The sequence below is a fragment of the Protobothrops mucrosquamatus genome, unplaced genomic scaffold, assembly GCF_001527695.2.
Source record: "Protobothrops mucrosquamatus isolate PMUCROS unplaced genomic scaffold, P.Mucros_1.0 scaffold2717, whole genome shotgun sequence".
Classification (NCBI taxonomy): domain Eukaryota; kingdom Metazoa; phylum Chordata; class Lepidosauria; order Squamata; family Viperidae; genus Protobothrops; species Protobothrops mucrosquamatus.
The window spans coordinates 44,798-64,504 of record NW_015388760.1 but is presented as its reverse complement, the minus strand read 5'-3'; the positions used below and the strand labels follow the sequence as shown (position 1 = coordinate 64,504).

The 19,707-nt window shown below is 41.8% G+C and overlaps 1 protein-coding gene across 1 annotated transcript in view; it reads right to left on the bottom strand.

The window, feature by feature from the left end:
• The window catches only part of LOC114923274 (protein KASH5-like), a 79,238-nt gene that overhangs the window by 48,904 nt on the left and 10,627 nt on the right, over positions 1-19,707 (bottom strand). The window contains 5 exon segments of the mRNA XM_029286020.1: positions 4,922-4,981; positions 4,983-5,052; positions 5,513-5,673; positions 8,460-8,466; positions 15,380-15,560. Coding sequence (XP_029141853.1) covers positions 4,922-4,981; positions 4,983-5,052; positions 5,513-5,673; positions 8,460-8,466; positions 15,380-15,560 — 479 coding nt within the window.

Below are 19,707 nucleotides of genomic sequence, written 5' to 3'. Positions count from 1 at the left end.
TGGAGAAGATGGATTGTTTATATTCAAAAGAAACATAGAGTGGTAGAATATAATTTAGGTTTCTAGATTTTTTTTATGTTTGTTTACTTCTATCTTTTCTTGTAGATTAAGATATTTTGTGGAGTTAGAGATATTAGTATTTGTTTACTTTTATACGAATATTATCCTGGGATTAGGTTTGGGAAGTTCTGGGGGGGGGGTGGGGGGTTATTGATTGTTTATTGTGTTTATGTATGATTGTTTTTTTATGATGGGAAAAATAAATAAAATTTTCAAAAAAAAAAATAGTTTCTCTATCACTTCTCTTACCAGCTTTATGTGATCAGTCATGTTCGTGCTGTATATCAGGATATCATCAAGATACACCAAAACCCCCTTGTACAAGTGATCATGTAGTACCTCATTAATCAATTGCATGAATACAGCTGGGGCCCCCTGTAGTCCAAACGGCATGACTTTGAACTGATAGCTTCCCATTGGACAGTTGAAAGCAGTTTTCCACTTGTCTCCCTCTTTTATTCTCACCCGGTAGTATGCCTCTCTCAGGTCTAGTTTAGTGAAGACATTCCCTTTAGCCAGATGGGTTAATAAGTCCTTTAGGAGGGGGAGTGGGTATTTGTTTTCCACACTCACAGCATTGAGACCCTTATAGTCCACGCAGAGACGAAGCGACCCATCTTTTTTTTCTTTGAATAGCACAGGGGCTCCCATGGTGGATTTGGCCCGTTCAATAAACCCCCTCGCTAGGTTTTTGTTCACGTATCGCTGCATCTCCTCCATTTCGAGGGGGGACATAGCATACATTCTCGGTCGTGGGAGTTTGGCTCCCGGCACCAGTTTGATGGAGCAGTCATTGGGTCTGTGAGGGGGTAGGGCATCACATTCTTTTTCACTAAAAACCTCCGCCAGGTCCCGGTATTCATTGGGGATGACTGGTTCGCGTGGAGTCGGTGAGGCGGCCATGTGCGCTCGCTCATTGGGTGGCCTAAGGTGCCCTGCAACATCCGTTGACTCAAGAGGGGGATTAGGCCCTATAGGTAGTCTCATGGTTCTCATTCCTTTCTCCCACCAGATGAATGGTTTCCATTTGTCTAACCAGGCTAACCCTAGGATCACTGTCTCAGTCATTTTTGGGGCCACCAGGAAACGAATAAATTCCCAATGTGCACCTATTTCCAGGCGTAAGGGCTCAGTTAATTGTGTGACAAGAGTCCCTCCCATCAGGGAGCCATCGGCTTGCTCAAACCTCACTGGTTTGGAAAGCTGTTTTGCCCGTATGCCCATGCTCATTGCAAACTGCCGACTAATAATGCAGCGGGTGCATCCAGTATCAATTAGCACATTTAAGTCCATTTGTGCCCCAGACTTAGGGATTATAAGCTTGGCGACCAGTGAAAAAGGCGGGATTTGTTGACTCACCATCGGGTCGTTCTCTCCTTCATCGTCGCTGTCAAAGGAGGGTAGAGCAGGGGCGTGTCCAACCGGAGTCCCAGCGTCCTCCTGTGTGCGGGGTGTAATCTGGGTGACAGGTTCCTGCGTGAGCCGGTTGGAGTGAGCCGGTTGATAGGCCTGAGCCAAATCAAGTTTAGCAAAAATGCGGCCTCCCTTGAGGGAAGCCAGAATGTGGCTCACCACGGGCACCAGGTACGAATGCTGCTGCAAGGCTTTGTTAAGTGTACACTTATAGTCCGCACAAATTTGGACTTCTCCATTGGCCTTCAGTGGCGTTACTATGGGAGTTTCCCATGGACTGCTGTCCACAGGTTCTAAAATGCCCTGCTGGAGCAACTTGTCCAGCTCTGCATTGATTCTATTTTTCAATGCGAAGGGCACCCGTCTAGGCTTAATCCTAATGGGTGCAACGGCTGGGTCTAAACGCAAGGAAATGGGAGGGCCCTTGTACGAGCCAAGCTCTGAACTGAACACATCAGCAAACTCCTTGCAAACTTCTGCAAGGCCGGTCGTTTGCAGACTGTGAAGTCCAGTCACTTGGATTCCCAGGGCCTCGAACCAATCGAGTCCAATAAGACTCATACGATCACCCCCAACTACCACCACATCTAAGAATCCCTTGAAGTTCCTACGCTGCACTTGGATTGTGGCTTCCCCCTTCACGCTGACTCGGGAATTCTGAAAGTCAGTAAGAATCAGATTCGACGGCCTGAGTTTAACTCGCTGGCCGCTTCTACAGCAAATCTTTTTAAAAGTGTCCTGTGAGATAATCGATAAAGCGGATCTGGTGTCCAACTCCATTGATAGGGGAACCCCTTGCAACCTCACATCAATGTGAAGCTTCTTTCTAAGCGGCCTATGAGCCCCTTTTTTGAAAATGCTTCTGCGCGACGCGCAGAAACCCACCCTATGTTGGCTGGGGACCCTGGTACCTTTCCGAAGCAATTCTTCCGAAGGCTTGTCCTTCTGGCGACCCAAACAGATGGAGGCAATGTGGCCTTGCCTGCCACATGCCCGGCAAATGGTGGAGCGGAAACGGCAATCGGAGCGCTTGTGGTGTCCTCCACATCCAAAACACCGAGGGAATAAAGTTGCCTTGTCAGAAGGTTCTTGAGGCCTCTTCTCCGCTGGCTGCTGTAGTCTGTCCAACTCCATCTCTGGATCCTGTTCGGATTCTTCTCGAGCGACCTCTTGATGGATGGAGACTGCCATTGGAGGGTTCTTGGTGAGCCGCAAGGCCTTCACAGCTCCACCCGCTGCTTCTTCGGCTGCAATTTCTCTTAAAGCATCTTGGAAAGAGACATCTTCTTTTGCGAAGATTTTCGGTTGCAGCTCACGACTTCTCAGTCCACATACTAAACGATCCCGAAGTCTCTCTTCCAAGTCCTTGAATTCGCATGGCCTAGCTGCTTGTCGTAACGCAGCAATAAAGTCCGCAGCAGACTCACCAGGCCTCTGGTCCCTCTGCTCGAATGCGTGTCGTCATGCAATCACCGAAAGCTTCGGTTCAAAATGTTCACGCAGCATCTTCTTCAGCTCAGCATAAGCGATGGATTCAAGTGGTGCTGGGGCAACCAGATTTTCCGCAATATCAAAAGTCTCCTGCCCACAGACACACAATAACGTAGCAGCTTTAAGGCCGTCTTCTCTCGCTTGGTTTACTCGGAAGTAATTCTCTACCCGATCCACGTAGGAACTCCAGCGTTCTGGATGAGCTGTGTCAAATTCAGAGAGACGACCGATTTTGGACATCGTTGTCCGGTAGCCTCGACAACGCCTTGTGCTGCAATGGCTGAAGAAGGGGTCCCTTTGCCAAGCTCTCCTCCAGCATTCTCGTACTGGCAGGCAGAGTCGCTTCTTCGGGACGCCGGACTTCTCAGCTCTTCAGGCCTTTCGTGTTGAGTCAGCCTCTCTTTCGTTGTTTCATTTGCAGCACGATCCCACCTTCGTCGCCAATGTTCTGTTTCGTTCGCAAAGGAAATAAAACAGTCTTCTCTTTATTTTCTCCAACAGAACCGAAACAAAATGGCGCAGATTGTTCTTATACCCCCTTGCAGGGACAGTCACAGCCAATCAATGCAAGTCATTTCTCCCGCCTTGCACATGCGCGCAAGGCGGGAGACAGCCTGTCTGGTCCCGGGCATTCACGTGTCTGCCCAGGCCTTTCTGCAGCCTCCTGCACCTGCTGAATGACTCAGCAGCCCCAGGACATAACAGCCAGCATGCTTCATAAGCAATGGGAGCAAGAAGATGGCAAAGGCTAGGGCAGTGAAGTGCAGGGTGGCAAGGCCAACTGTATCTGGCACTGGGTTAGGGCAGCTGAGATTTCCTGAGGTGCCTGGGGTTTTCCACCACACTCCTGAGATGGTTGGGGCTTTACTGTAGCTCAGGGACTTCTTGCATCCACAAAGCCCCAATGCACCAAAAAGCCTCTGAGCCACAATATGGCAAGCAATCCCAGAGCTGAGCAGTTCTAGGGCATTTGCCACTCATATGGCAGGGTGCAGGGCAGCCAAAAAAGCACAGATGAAGAAGAAATAGGCAGGTGGGAGGAACTGAAAAAGAGGCAGTCCTTCACCTGGCTGAGACTTCAGGTCAAGAGGGGCCAAGCCCAGAATGGCTTGGATTGGCGTGGATATTCAGCTAACAACCAATGGAATTCAGTTAACAACAGCAACAGGGAGTGCTAGGACTGCTATCACTTCACAACTGCATTGCTTAGTGACAGAAATTCCAATCTCAATTGTGATCTAGTTGATGTCTACCTGCAGTTTTCTTGGCAAGGCTTTTTCAGAAGCAATTTGCCACTGCCTCCTTCCTAGGGCTGAGAGGAAGTGGCCTAAGATCACCCAGCTGATTTTGTGCCTAAGGCGCAGAACTAGAACTTAGTGTCCCCATTTCTAACCTAATGCCTTTACTCCACGCCAGGGCACGATCTGACCATGGCAATAGGATGGAAAGTCTCTCCATCTCCAGATCTTTCAATAACAGCTTGAGGGGGAAAAATAAGATTGAAAGTATGCCCGCCAACATGCATCAAACCCAAGATTCCCAGAGACATGCCTATAATCACTCCATAAGTCATGGATTCTGAGTTCGTAACTTTCTTATTTAAAAGGTGTCCTGAATTGTGACTTAAATCCAGTCTGAAGCAGGAGATTCAAGGAACTGGACTGACACAGGAGTACCTACCAATGGAAAATAAATGCTTTCAAGTGTTTCAATCACCAACTGTTTGCAATGATATCTCCTATGCAGCTGCTAAGAAATTTATCAGTTCTGCTGCCCAACAGCAATGTGCATATGAAAAGTCTCTAATAGTTTCAGAATTCATTTTGCAAAAGCCTTGAACTTTCCAATAAAATGCCAAACAAATAATAAATATAAGGTGAAGGAAATATGCATACATTGATTTCCTAAAGGAGAAAAAACATTGAGTTACCTTACAAGATAGATTGAGTTACCTTACAAGCTGCCGTGCTTGTATGTGTAATCTATTGTTTTCCTCTTCCATACTTTTTGAAAAAAAAATTCAGATCTTCCAATTCATCTGCCAAGACTTTAGCTTGTTCCAGTGTTTCTTGGTTACTGTAATATAACAAAGTATGTGTTCAGTCGTAATGGTCTGAACTCTGCCTTTAAACTTTATTAACATGAATATGTGATGAACAGAGAACAATGTTGAAAAAGAAAGGAAGAAATAATTAGATATTAAACTCAAAATTAAGACAGAGATAGTCTACTCTAGGCACAAACTTATATTGGGAAACTGGCACTGCAGAAAGAAGCAAAAAACATTATAAAAAGATGTTGACAGAAAAATATATGAGGTATTAAGAGATGTTCAGTGTAGTGGGAATATTTCAAAGATCTGTACTGATCCCTCACTGAGTTACTTCTCTGTTTAACTTTCAGCAATATATGCATAATGTTGCATAAAGGCGTCAAATTATTTTTTTCCTTTTCCTAAGTACTTTCTCACATTCTTAATGTATTAGTTGCATTCTGAGATTAATCCTTATCAATCCTTACAATCATGTAAGACAGTTCTGTCATTTACCCTCTCAGCTTCCCTTTCAATTGACAAATCTCTTCAGAGAGTCTTGAATTGAGCTCTTTGGCAGCCTCAATAGTTCTCTGTAGTTTAACATTCTGCATTGCTAGCTGTTTGTTGTCATGGTGTAAGTCCTTGATATGGTTTGTCAAATCAGTAGCCTCTTCCTTTTTTTGGAAAAAAACAGAAAAAAACAATAAATTGGAAAGTGATTTTTGCAATTATATTCCATTACAACGCTAACTATACCACACTCATCATTACATATTCTACATATGGTATGCAACATTGGATCAAATATTTTATCTTAAGCAACAAATTGTTCATCACAACTATGGGGTCCAGAATAATTGTGAATGAATAGTTCCTATTGCCAATAATTCTGTCAACGCTGTGACAATGGATGTCGTCGCTCTGACAACTGAGAATCAGCAGCCATTTTTACTTTTGCTTCTAACGTGCCTTTTCTATTCTTTTAGAGTTCAGATGTAGAAAGGGGGAATGGGATGAATGCTTGATGGTTTAGCTATCCATAACAACGTAGAAGTGTGGAAACTCAAGGACGTGGTCTGATAAGATTTTGGTGGGCGTTAATTGGGGAATGTGATTTATGAAAGCGTTTGTGGGATGGGAATTGCAACTTGTTACTTTGTATCTGGGGGGAGGAATCTCAGTTTTGGGTTCTATTTTCTTTCCGAATAAAATGTTCTTTAAGGAAGAATTCTTGCCTTGAAGTTCTTTTACTGGTTTCATCTATCGGAACCATGACATATTCACTGTTCTTCTGATATAAGCTATAAGTTCAATGGAAGTAACTTTTCACCATTTCATCTATTATCAAAAATATTGTGGATAATACCTTTCATTGTGTATTATACATTTAAAACATTATTCACCTCACTTCTTATTCAAAAAGTGTTCATAGTGGCTGAGAAATAGTACTGTAAGTCAGTTAGCTAGATCATACATATACCATTTATATGTAGAAAGTAAGCAGAACATTTTTTTAAAAAAAAACTTTTTTACCTTGAATACATGACATTTTGTGGCATATAATTCTTTTTAAAACTATCTTAGCAAGAGAGTAAGGATTGACTACAAGAATAATTCCAGAAGATATTACATCTTGAAATAGCATTACTGTATATCATATTTTTTCTACATTGTGTTGAAGAGGTTGTACTCAAACTAGTGGGCATGGGTACTGGAGCACAGAAATGTTGATGGCAAAACTCAGGAGTGAAGGTTGAGGATATATTATAAAACTACAGTATTCAGTTACAGGCACAGAAACATAGATGAACTAACAGATAGCAGCAAGAATAAAGAAACCAGAATTAATATTGCCTGTATTGGGAAGAATACACTTGATGAAAGAGTCAAGAAAGTTCACTCTTTGGGTAGGAGAGACTTGCTATTGGAATAAGGTAGTTATTTGCAGAGGAGTTTGGTGAAAATATATAACTTTATTGAATTGTGGGCAACGAAACATAAAAAATGCCACATTAAACAAATCCATATGCCATACTGTATGCAGCATACTCCGCCATATGCAACAGGAATCCAGAAGTATCAACAGATGATGAACCTATATCAAACTTTATTACCAACAAAAAAAAGTTTGGAAATAATCTATTTTACTTATTCAATTTTGGCAGTAATATTTATCGGTTATGTTCAATTCTATCAATTTTCAGAATGCACAATTATGCCATTTATTTGAATCATTTTAATTTCTTGGCTTCAAATAGCTCCAGATACGGCAAATTTAAATCCTGCAATTTTATACTCTTCCAAAAATGCAACATTTAACTCCATTAACAGTCTCTTTGAGATTCAAGGCAAGAGATTTAGCTTCCTACTTTCAGGATATTTGCAAGCATCATTTTATTCATCCTCCATTAAATAGGTGCCTTCCAGAAATGCTGTATTACAACTTTCAACATTTCTATTTTCAAACAGAATAGCTAATACCTGTACTGAGACTGCAGTAATTACAGGCCAACTTTTTAGTTTTATCCTTCCTGTGTTTCAGGAAAACTTGTAAAGCTTTTCTTTTCCGGATAGCAGTAGAGGAGTTCCATAAAATGCAGATCAGATCTGTAGCACACGTGGCTTATTTATATGGATTTGGGTTTTATATGTATTTGGTTTGGGGGAATTTTAAATGTTCATTGTTTACTGTTCATTGTTAACCATGTAAGGCCTCTGAAAATTGGTGACATGCACATAAAGTAAAACAAACATTTATCATGCCTAACTGTTAGACACGAAATAGTCACAAATTGAAATTCACTCAGTTTAAGTTGCAAATAGAAAAGGAGTTTATTAACCTTAACAATAAAGTCTAAAAGGTAACGGTTTGCAAAGCGTGGTGGAGTCAGGAAGGCAGACAATGCAATGTAGCCTAACACTGAACCACACCCCAAATTCCAAAATCACATATTATTATACATCCTATCACGACGCCCCATTCCCTCCCCCATGGCCCCATTGGCTTAGGCTTTGGAGGTTACAATCTATCAGAAGCGCCTAAACAGAATACATTATCTCCGCCCCTGTTTGCTTACATTATACTAATAAGATCCCTCCCCTACTATCCTGTTTACTCAGACCATATATGTACATGCTTATCAATCTTGGAAATAAGATGTGTCCACACGCCTATCAATCTTCCACCTTTCAGACCAAGTAGTGGTACCAGGCACCAAAAGGTACAGAAAAACAATTCCTAGATGATGACTCATACCAGACGCCTTAGTAACTCCAGTTTCCCTCTCCCCTCATTTGGGACTTGTAATTTTCCAATATACATAAAGCATCTACTCAGGCAATTGATTATAAAATAATGATTATAAAATAACTAATCAATGATTACATGATAATACTAAAATATATTTTAATTTTATTTTTAAATGTCCTCACTACTTCCAGTTTTTTTTCACAAATCCACCCTTTTTCTTTTTACCCATTCTTTAAAAATAAAACATTAAAATTTTTCCAAATTTCTTTGTATTTCTAATGTCTTTTCATATTCTACAAAATTAGTTTCTTCATTGATTTGTGTAAGGTTATACATTTTTCTCTCTAGTGCAGTGGTTCTCAACCTTCCTAATGCCGCGACCCTTTAATACAGTTCCTCATGTTGTGGTGACCCCCAACCATAAAATTAGTAGTCCTCGACTTACGACCACAACTGAGCCCAACATTTCTGTTGCTAAGCAAGGCAGTTGTTGAGTTGCACCCATTTTACGACCTTTCTTGCTGCAGTTGTTAAGTGAATCACTGCAGTTATTAAGTTAGGAACACAGTTGTTAAATGAATCTGGCTTCCCCATTGACTTTGCCTGTCAAAAGATTGCTAAAAATAATCACATGACCCTGGGACACTGCAACCATCATAAATACAGGCCAGTTGCCAAGCATCCACATTTTGATCACATGACCAATTGAAGGAAAAGCAGCAAGAGAATGGAAGAAAGGAAAAGGGTTATAAATAAAAAATCAGAACCCCTGTAACATTTTGTGGATGAAGCAAGGGGTTACATGGCTACTTTTCATAGACGTTTCCCAAAACAGAAGGATACGACTTTACACCTGTCCGAGATTCCAGCTATTTCATTCCCTCCTTCCAACATTTTCACCTTCCACTGAGCGTACTTGATTCTCATCTAAATGTTTTCTGACAAGTTTCAAGTTCAAGTTTCAAGTTTATTGCATTTATATCCCGCCCTTCTCCTAGTGGACTCAGGGCGGCTTACAGCCAATTAAAAACAGAACAATCGATACAAATCTACAAAATTTAAAATCAATTAAAAGATATATTCAATAGGCCTATTCTTATTTTAAAATTAATTAGAAACCAATTTAAAATGTCCCTAGGCCAGTNGGGCTCCAACAGAGAAGGCTCTCCCCCTGGGGGTCGCCAACCGGCACTGTCTGGTTGACGGCACCCTGAGGAGACCCGCTCTGTGGGAGCGTATCGGCCGGTGAGAGGTGATCTGTGGCAGAAGGCGGTCTCGGAGGTAGCCAGGTCTGATGCCATGGTGCGCTTTAAAGATGATAGTCAACACCTTGAAGCGCACCCGCATTTCCTTTTTCCTAACAATTTCTGGCAGTGGAGTATACACTTCCCCAATCGGAGCCTCGCCTTTGGATCCCAACCAGGCGGGAGGCAGAATAAAAGGAAACCGTTTAAAGGCAGGAGGAGGAAAAATCCCAAGGTTGGCTTGCTCCCAATTCACGACGAAAAAGGCGAAGGGAAGCTCGCAATTCGGGCTGGCAGGCTGGCTTGCTGGCTTTCTCGCCCGCGCCAACTCCCTTCTCTTCGCTTGCAGCCAGGCGATTCTGAGTTTAAGCGCAGCTCCTAGCAACCCCGAGGAAAATCCCATGGATGGGGGTGGAGAGACTCAATTAAGGTGCTTGCAACCCTCCCACGCAAGGGCAGAGACCAACCCCACGAATGGCCAGCCTGGCTCATGCCCGTGCAAAGCAGCAACTCCGATCTAAACCAGGGGGGGTTCAACAGAAAGGAGGCGAGCGAGTGAACAAAAGGGAGGGAATCAAAATACAAAAGGAACCCACCCCCACGGCAAAGCCCTCCGGCGTGCTGATTCCACAGCTACAACCCTTCCTTCCCTCCCTCCCTCCTTTCTCCTCCTACTCCTTCTCCTGCCTCACTCCCCCTCAACTCCCCGCCAGCCTGTCTCCCCTCTTCCACCGAAGCGCGAGCGACTGCATGCAAGCATGATCTGGAGCAGCTCCGCCGGCTTCACAGATTCCCCGGGAAGATACGTCACGGACGCCAATGTCCGGGCCGCGGCTTTTGATTGGTGAAAAGGCTGGGAGAAGGCGGGCTGAGTCGTTGGCTCTTGCTAGCTCTACCTGAGAGGCGGGGAGTTGCTCCTTTGATGCTTTAAGTCTTACCATTCTCTGTGTTGTTTTTATCCGCCTGGAGACGGATAGAGGAGCGGTGTCTCGGTTCCTAAGACCATCGGAAATATGTGTTTTCCGATGGTCTTAGGTGACCCCTGTGAAAAGGTCGTTCGACCCCCAAAGGGGTCACGACCCACAGGTTGAGAACCGCTGCTGTAGACGGATAATACGATTCAACATATATATTGGTGTTCTGTAACCCCAAGATCCATCCTCAGCCCATGTTGCTGGTCCATATATCTGTATTTCTACTTCAGACACTGGGTCTGCTCCCTTTCCATTTATTCCTATACCAAACATCCAATTTTTATTTCTCCCTGCAGTTTGTTGCACATACCAACTACCATTGCTGATAGTCAGATTTACTAGGTTACAGTTATCACTTCCACAAGTGGCTGTTTTTGTGGGTACTTTTAAAAGTTGAATATTCAAATATTCTTTTGGACTTTCATTTATACAGGACCACCATTTACATCGTATAGTTGATACAGTACATTCATCTGGGGGACAAAGATATTTATGGTTTGATGCATATGTATGAACCCAACTGACTCCCCCACAACCATCTACCGCTGCCCAATGATTGGCGGCTTTACATACATCAAATGTCACAGCAAAGGACTCAGTCAAGGATTTCTTCCATTGGGAAGTCCCTAATGTTATTTGGTTTCATCCATGTCCATTTGATTTATGTGTTTTAATTTGTAAAGCCCATCTCCGTGGGTCTTCTCTTGGATCATAACATTGTATCTTCTTGTCTTCTCCCTTACAAACTGAATATTGTGTTTTATTTAATTCACACATAGATTGAAATATACATCCCTTAGGTGCTTGGGTATGATATACCAAGGTTTTAATTACTGCGTTCCCTTTGGTGGCGTTCGTAATGCAGCCTTCACATCCTTCTGTTTTTGTTGCTTTCCTATATCGTTCTCTAGAAAGGGAGAGATAGATAACCATGGACAAGTATACAACACTAAGGATTTGCATTTTAGTCACTCTTCCTCTATATCTAAACTGTGATTAAGTTCTTGAATCTCTCGAGGCTGTTGGGATTCTGGGCACAATATGGATGTAAATTTGTTCCTGGTCCGGCACGCAATTACAACTCCTATAAGACAAAGAAAGATAGCAAACCTAATCCCACCCAGTCATATAGATCTGGTTTGGACATTCGGTTACTGTCGCTTGAGAGTGATCTTTAAAGGTTCTGGATTTGGAACACAGGTCCACTGTTCTTTTGGTTCAGCTACTGGTCCCTTCACTTGTGTGTAGTGGGTCCACCCTTTTTCCGCCGTCCGGACTGCGGTTTCAGAGGTCAGCAACACTTGGAACTTAGTTTGTAATTTTTCCTCCTTCCAACTCTGGATCAGAACCCAATTCCCCACACAGATCTTATGGACAGGAAACTCCAGAGGCGGCATCTGCGCCAGCAATCCTTGCCTCCTGCAATGATACTGGGACAGTTTATGCACATAATTTCTCATCACTTTATCTCTGGTAGATAATGAATCCATGCAGATTTCTCCAGGTGGGAATCCCACCCCATATAACAATTCATACGGTGATAGTCCTATGTCTTTCCTTGGCTGAGTCCTAATTCTTAGAAGAGCCAAAGGTAAGCATTTGATCCAGGGCATCTTTGTTTCCAAGATTAGTTTACTGATTCCTTCTTTTAATTTTCCATTAGCCCTTTCCATTTTCTTGCCCAATTTGAATTTCCTCCAATTCCTTTACATAAAATCCTTCTCCCTTCACTCCAGACACTCTAACTTGATTCTGACTAATCTTCATGGTAGGTATTAAAGTTGACACTGAAGTGCGCGCTGCCCCAGTATCAATCAAGAACACTACCTCTTCCTTCTCGGGTCCCACTTATAAATTTATCAAGGGCTCGTTGTGGGACCTAAAAATAAACTGCCCCTGACACCCCTAGTAAAAACTATCCTCTTCTTCCCACACTGAGTAAACTTGCTGCTCTCTCTCACATTTAGGGCAATCTTTTTTAAAGTGGCCCTTCATTCCACTTCCAAAGCACGTTCTCTCCCTATTCTGGTATCCACACCGAAATCCTCCAAATCCCCTTCCTCTACTCCCATTAACATACTGGTTTCTTTCATCCTTCCTATATCTTGTCTCAAAGGGACTCTTCTTATCCCCAAACTCTCTTCTAGGAGGTTTTTCCTGCTTCATCACTTGCTGTACTGTTGCTACCATCATCTTACTTTTCTGCCTTACTTTCTCTGTATCCCTCTGAACATACACTTTCTGAGCCTCTTTCAACAAATCATTTATTGGTTTGGCTGTTCAATCATCCAATCTCTGCAGCCTCTTATTTATATCAGGCCAGGATTTAGTAACAAATTGAACTCTGACCAGTGGTATATTGGCAGCATCATCTGGATCCATCCCTGTATATTTATGCATACCATCTTTTAGTCTTTGCAAAAAGGCAGCTGGGGATTCGTCCTTCTCTTGTTCTATCTGCAATGGCTTGGTCATATTTTGAGCCTTGGGTATAGCTTCTTTCATTCCTATAATTATAAGATTTCTCATGTCTTCCATATTTTGTCTTCCAGCCAAATCATTGTTATCCCAATTTGGTCTGGCCAGAGGAAGTTTTACATCTGCCGCTACCCCCCATTCGGGTGTTCCCTAGTCCAAATTGCTGCTGCTGCAGTTCTAATTAATTGTCTTTCTTCGGCCGAAAATAAAGCATTTAAAATAGCCGTCAGTTCATCCCAGGTATAAATGTTTGGTCCCAGTAAATTATCCAACTGTTCAGCAGCCCCCAGCAGGTCCTCAATTAGATTTTTCAATTCCTTTTTAAATGCCCTTACTTCAGATGCCTTTAACGGCTCTTGGACAAAGCTTATTCTTGGGGCATTGTTTCCATCTACCCCATTCGGCACCTCCCTTAAGGGGAAGGCTGATATATCTGGATGCTTATGAAAGGGAAAATTTTCAATGTCCTTTTTACACTGTTCTATTTCTCTTCTCAATTTTTTATATTTTGTATCCTCCTTCTCTGGCTGTTGTTGGGGCCAGGTTCCAATTCCTCCCACTGCCCCTTGAGGCATCGCCAGTGGGGGTTGGGCTGGAGCCTGATTTGGATTATAGGGTGGTGGACGATAGTCCCTATATCTTGGTTTTGTTTCTTCCTCTTCATCTAATTCTTTTTCCTCCTCTTTTTGTACCATTACAGGGACAGTTGATAATGTATCTACCCCAGAGATCCATTTATCTGGATTCCAAATTAAAGCATAATCCAACTCATTATCTAATGATTTACACACTTTTCTCTGCACATAATCATATAAATTTTGGCACGCGAAATAATCATTAGTTCCCATTCGCGGCCACTCTACTTTCTCATCCTCCCACCAAACAAAACAACACAAATTCACCATATCTTCTTTAGTCAAATTTAATCTATCAATTATCCTATTATAAGGTGACTTACCCCAATTACTTAGTAGGAGTCCTAAAGGACTCCCTGTATCTATGCTCAACCTAGGATTCTTTCTAATTTTCTTCACACATTTCCTTTCGGGAACACTCCGAGAATTGCCCATACTGGTTTACTGTACTGTTATCTTATCCTTACCAACCTAATGAGACCACCTTTCGCTTCACCAAGCTCCTGCTTCCCCCTTTTTCTCCACCAATCCTCTCATGAGGGTATGGCAAATACTGAAGGGTCAGCTCTCACTCAGTCTTGCTACCCCCTGTGGTACTTGGGACATCTAATGCACTCCTCACATAGATCTCAGATTCAAACAGTCCTACCCAGTCCTATCCCAACTGCCTAGGTGGTTTTTTTGTATCTGGCCACCCCAGATTTTACTCACCTAGGTTCGTGCACAAAGTTACCCGGTTTTTCCTGAGGCCGGCAATCTCTATTCCTGGTTCCCTCACCCTTCGTTTCTATTTGCAACTTCTATTTAGGTTCGTAGGGCTCTAGGGTTCACTCAGCACTCACCACTCCTGGAGTTCGAAGCTGGACTATCGAACTCAACAGGGCATGCCTTCCACATCGTCCTCCAAGTGAGGGAGTCCTGAACGAAATCCTGTTGAGTCCCGGGTTTTGGCACCAAAAATTGTTAGACACGAAATAGTCACAAATTGAAATTCACTCAGTTTAAGTTGCAAATAGAAAAGGAGTTTATTAACCTTAACAATAAAGTCTAAAAGGTAACGGTTTGCAAAGCGTGGTGGAGTCAGGAAGGTAGACAATGCAATGTAGCCTAACACTGAACCACACCCCAAATTCCAAAATCACATATTATTATACATCCTATCACGACGCCCCATTCCCTCCCCCATGGCCCCATTGGCTTAGGCTTTGGAGGTTACAATCTATCAGAAGCGCCTAAACAGAATACATTATCTCCGCCCCTGTTTGCTTACATTATACTAATAAGATCCCTCCCCTACTATCCTGTTTACTCAGACCATATATGTACATGCTTATCAATCTTGGAAATAAGATGTGTCCACATGCCTATCAATCTTGGAAATAAGATGTGTCCACACGCCTATCAATCTTCCACCTTTCAGACCAAGTAGTGGTACCAGGCACCAAAAGGTACAGAAAAACAATTCCTAGATGATGACTCATACCAGACGCCTTAGTAACTCCAGTTTCCCTCTCCCCTCATTTGGGACTTGTAATTTTCCAAAATACATAAAGCATCTACTCAGGCAATTGATTATAAAATAATGATTATAAAATAACTAATCAATGATTACATGATAATACTAAAATATATTTTATTTTTATTTTTAAATGTCCTCATTACTTCCAATTTTTTCCACATAACTTTCTTTAATATAATATCACAACATCACAACATTTGAGAACTGAATTAATCTGGGAAAGTTAATATTGATGCCAGAGCAAACTGTAAGACAACTTCTCAATACTGTTAATACTCACCCTTCCTGTTGACAGTCGGCAATCCAATCTTTCATAACAGAATAGAAGGTAGAAAAATCAACAGTAAGTCCTTGTTCTTCAGGGTCCAATCTCTTGTAGAGAGACTGAAGCCTCCAAGCTTCACAGCTTTGCCCTGTCATTTCTTGTAAGTATTCAATGATGTGGAAAACAGAAACTTGTCCTATGATCAGAATAAAGTGGATTATGAATGTGGATAGACAATCCAAAATTATACTTGTATGTACAATTATTTTAATGAAACACAGGCTAAACTGATATAAATATAAATAAATCAGTACTAGAAAACTAATATATAAGGCCAAAGATATTAAACTGATCTCCCTTGTTAGTTTTCCCATGTAAGGACAGATAAAAAAGGAGGAGGAAGAGGATGAGGAGAAGAGGAACAGCTATGTGTATGTTCATGTATATTATCGAGAGAGAGAGAGAGAGAGAGAGAGAGAGAGAGAGAGAGAGAGAGAGAGAGAGAGAGAGAGAGAGAGAGATTGTCATTGGTAAACATAACTGGTATGTAACTTTTTTTTCAGTCCCTTTGAGACAGTGTTGACTCCTGGCAACTGCCTGGAGAAGTCCCTGCAGTTTCCTTGGCAAGATTTCAAAAGTGGTTTGCCATTGCCTCCTTCCTAGGGCTGAGAGAGATTGACTGGCACAAGGTCTCTAATTGGCTTTGTGCCAAAGGCAAGACTAGAACTCACAGTCTCATATTTCTAGCCTGGTGCTTTAACCACTACAGCAAACTATGTGAACTAGCTGCTCTGTAAATGAATAAAGTCTTAGAAAACTCACAGAAGGAAATTTGTCTGAAATCTTTAATGTAGGATAATTTTTGTTTCCTTTTTTAAATGAGTTTCTTATGAACACAGAAAATCACTTGCAGCAAAACATTCTATACTGAAGCCTCAATATAGAAGTAGGGAAAGGTCTAAAATACCCTGAACATTTTCACTAAATCTTAAAACATTTTCAGCTTAATATATCATTTCCCTGTGTTAATTATATGTTATTTTTTTTCTACATTAACTTTATACATCCCATTTAATAAAAAACTTTCTTTAAAAAAGATAAAAACATGTTCATTTTTCTCCTATGCTAATTTCCCCAGCATTTTGTATAGCCATTTAGCTACTGTTGTATCAAAATGATAATTATGAGGCAGGTTATATGAGTCCTTTTCACTTGCCCCTAATGGTGGCATAAACATGCAATTTACTTTTTCTACTATATTTTCATGAAGCTGGCATCCCTAGCTGATTCACCAGTACTTCCAGCAATGTTTCCTTTCTTATCTCAAAAACATTTTCCCCATGGATTTGATCCGATATGCTGGAAGTACTTTCATTGCTGATGTGGTCAAGAGCTGCAATCTGCCCAGAGTTTATGGGTTATCTTAGGCTACTGTAGGCATAGCGCCTTCCCTCCTAAGTACTGCTTTCCATGACTATTTTATAAAAGGCTGAATGAAACTGGATACCTAACTTCCACAGAGTAATCTGCCCATTTGTCGGATCTTACATATTGATCAGATTTAGCTCTCTTTTGAAAAAGTAGGAGCACTGTGCTGCCCAGATTGATTTAAACTGGGAAAGAGCCAGATTCTGCCATATGTTGTTTGCTAGTTCTATCAACACTGAATACATTACAGATCTTTTGTTATCCAAAATGTAGTTTCATACAACATAAACCATAGGGCTGGAAGGGACCTTAGAGGTCTTCTAGTCCAACTTCCTGCTCAAGGCAGGAGGCATTATACTTCCTTGGTCAAATGGTTTTCCTGTCTATTTTTGAAAACCTCACTGATGGAGCACCCACAAATCCAGGAGGCAATCTATTCCATTGATTAATAGTTCTCACTATTATAAAATTTCTCCTTACTTCTACGTTGGATCTCTCTTTAACAAACGTCCACTCATTACTTCTTCTCCTGCACTCTGGTGCTTTGGAGAATAAGTCAATCCTCTCTTCTCTGTGATGGCCTCTCAAGTACTGGAAGACAGTTATCATGTCCCCCATAATCCTTCTCTACAATAGCCCAGACATAGCGGGCTCCCTCAACTGTTCATTACACAATTTAGCTTCCAGACCCCTTATTATCTTTGTTGCTCTTCTCTGCACATTTTCTAGTGTCTCAGCATCTTTTTTGTATCAGTATTTCAAGTGTGGCCTCACTAGTGTGGTATAAAGCAGTGTTATCACTTCTCATGATTTTGATGCTATCCTTTTGTTGATGCAGCCCAGGACTACATTGGCTTTTTGGCTGCTGAAGTTTTACGTAGTGGCCATATTTTTCCCAATTTAACTACTTTTAACTTGGAACTGCTTGCTTGGAATTGCTTGCTTGGAATTGCTTGCTTGGAATTTTACAAACTGTGAGTTGAAAAGAAGGGGGGAGGAGAAAAGTAGCAAAGGCCCTACTGATTGGATACTTCATTGCATTTAATTCCCCAGAGTTTGCTGGGAACTGCTTGCTTGGAACTGCTTGCTTGGAATTGTTTGCTTGGAATTGCTTGCTTGGAATCATATAACTAAAAATCATAAACAGCAGTGGTACATTCAGGGCAAGTGCGTCTGAGATTCCTTGTATCTAAGAATGTCTGGCTTAGTACAGTGCAACACTTGCTTTGCAGCTGTTTTTCACAGTACCCTCTTCAAACTTGGAAACTGTCCTATCTGTAAACAAATCACTAGTCTACAAGGACAGATTATCTATCTAGGGTCTGTAATCTGTGCTCTTCAGGTAGAAATTAGGTGTCCAGTTCAGCCCTTCTACTTTATTGAGCCTCCGCACTATCAGCCCCCTCTACCACAAAGATCCTGCAGGAGAAGGGCAGTATGGACAACCGTGGGATCTGTCAGGGTGAGAGCTGTAAACCATAAACACAAAGCTTTCGCTGTGTCCCTGCACAACAGATACAATGCCCTTGCTGACCTTAATAGGGAAATTAAGGAGACAGGTAAAGGTATTTGTGATGATAACTCAAATAAGCAGGGGATCGTGGACCAAGATAAAGAACTTGTTTCCGACAGGGAGAAGTGCAAATCAGGTATTACACATCAGTCATGCAAGAACAGAAAGGCATCCAAAAAGAGAAGCCACCTTCTGGTTGGTGATTCAATTATAAGGGATGTAAATTTAGGAAAGGACACAGAGGTTTCAAAAGAGGTCAGATGTCTCCCAGGTGCTACTGCCAGTAGGGACAAGAAGCGTATTTCTAAAATAATTAAGAATACCAGCAAGGACTGTGATGTGGAGGCTATTGTACATCTTGGCACTAACAATCTGTCCCAAAAAGATGTACTCTCTGTGCAGAATGATTTCAAGAGCTTGGGGCAGGAACTTAGCAAAATAGGCTGTAGGCTAACTTTTTCAGAGGTTTTACCAGTGTATAAAGAGCAAAATGGAAAAGGCCAGCGTATAGCACAATTCAATATGTGACTAAAGGAGTAGTGTAAAGGGGAAGGCTTTGGATATATTAGTCACGATGTCAGTAGCTGGTCCAATGAAAAAATGTACAAAAGAGATGGTTTGCATCCATCAAAGAAAGGGACTGAGTTACTCGGCTATAAATTCACAGATTTTCTGGAGGAATATTTAAACTAAACAGCGGGGACAGTGAGTTAATCGATACAGAGCATCCCTGTCCCCAGCAATCTAAAAACTATAGGGCTATCAGTGCATGTAACATAGATATGTGTGTGAACAAGAATACCAACCTTGCTGTCAAGCAAAATCAAGCTTTTAATAACAAGTGCCACACAAAGTGCACTAACCAAATAGCTGGTAAGACAATAGGGGAACTCAGGCACCACACAGGTTATGTAGAAAGTAAACATGGGGTCGGTCATAAAGGACTCAAATGTCTATACACCAATGCAAAGAGTATGAACAGCAAACAGGGTGAACTAGAAATTCAGGTTAATGAGGGCAGATATGATATTGTTGCCATTACAGAAACATGGTGGGATGAAACCCACAAATGGAACACACAGCTAGAGGGATTTAAATTATTTAAAAGAAACAGACCAAATAAAAGAGGAGGTGGAGTTGCTCTCTATATAAGAAATAATTACATCTCCACAGAAATAGAGCACAACAATGACGAAAACTGTTTTGAATGCATTTGGGTCAATATAAAAGGGAGAAAAAATGACATTGCCATAGGTGTATACTATAGGCCACCCAACCAAACAGAGGAAATAGATGAACTTTTTGCTAGTCAGCTAACTAAGGTATGTAGGAAGCACATCACCATAGTAATGGGGGACTTTAATTACCCTGACATCAACTGGGAGACAAACTCTGCACCAAG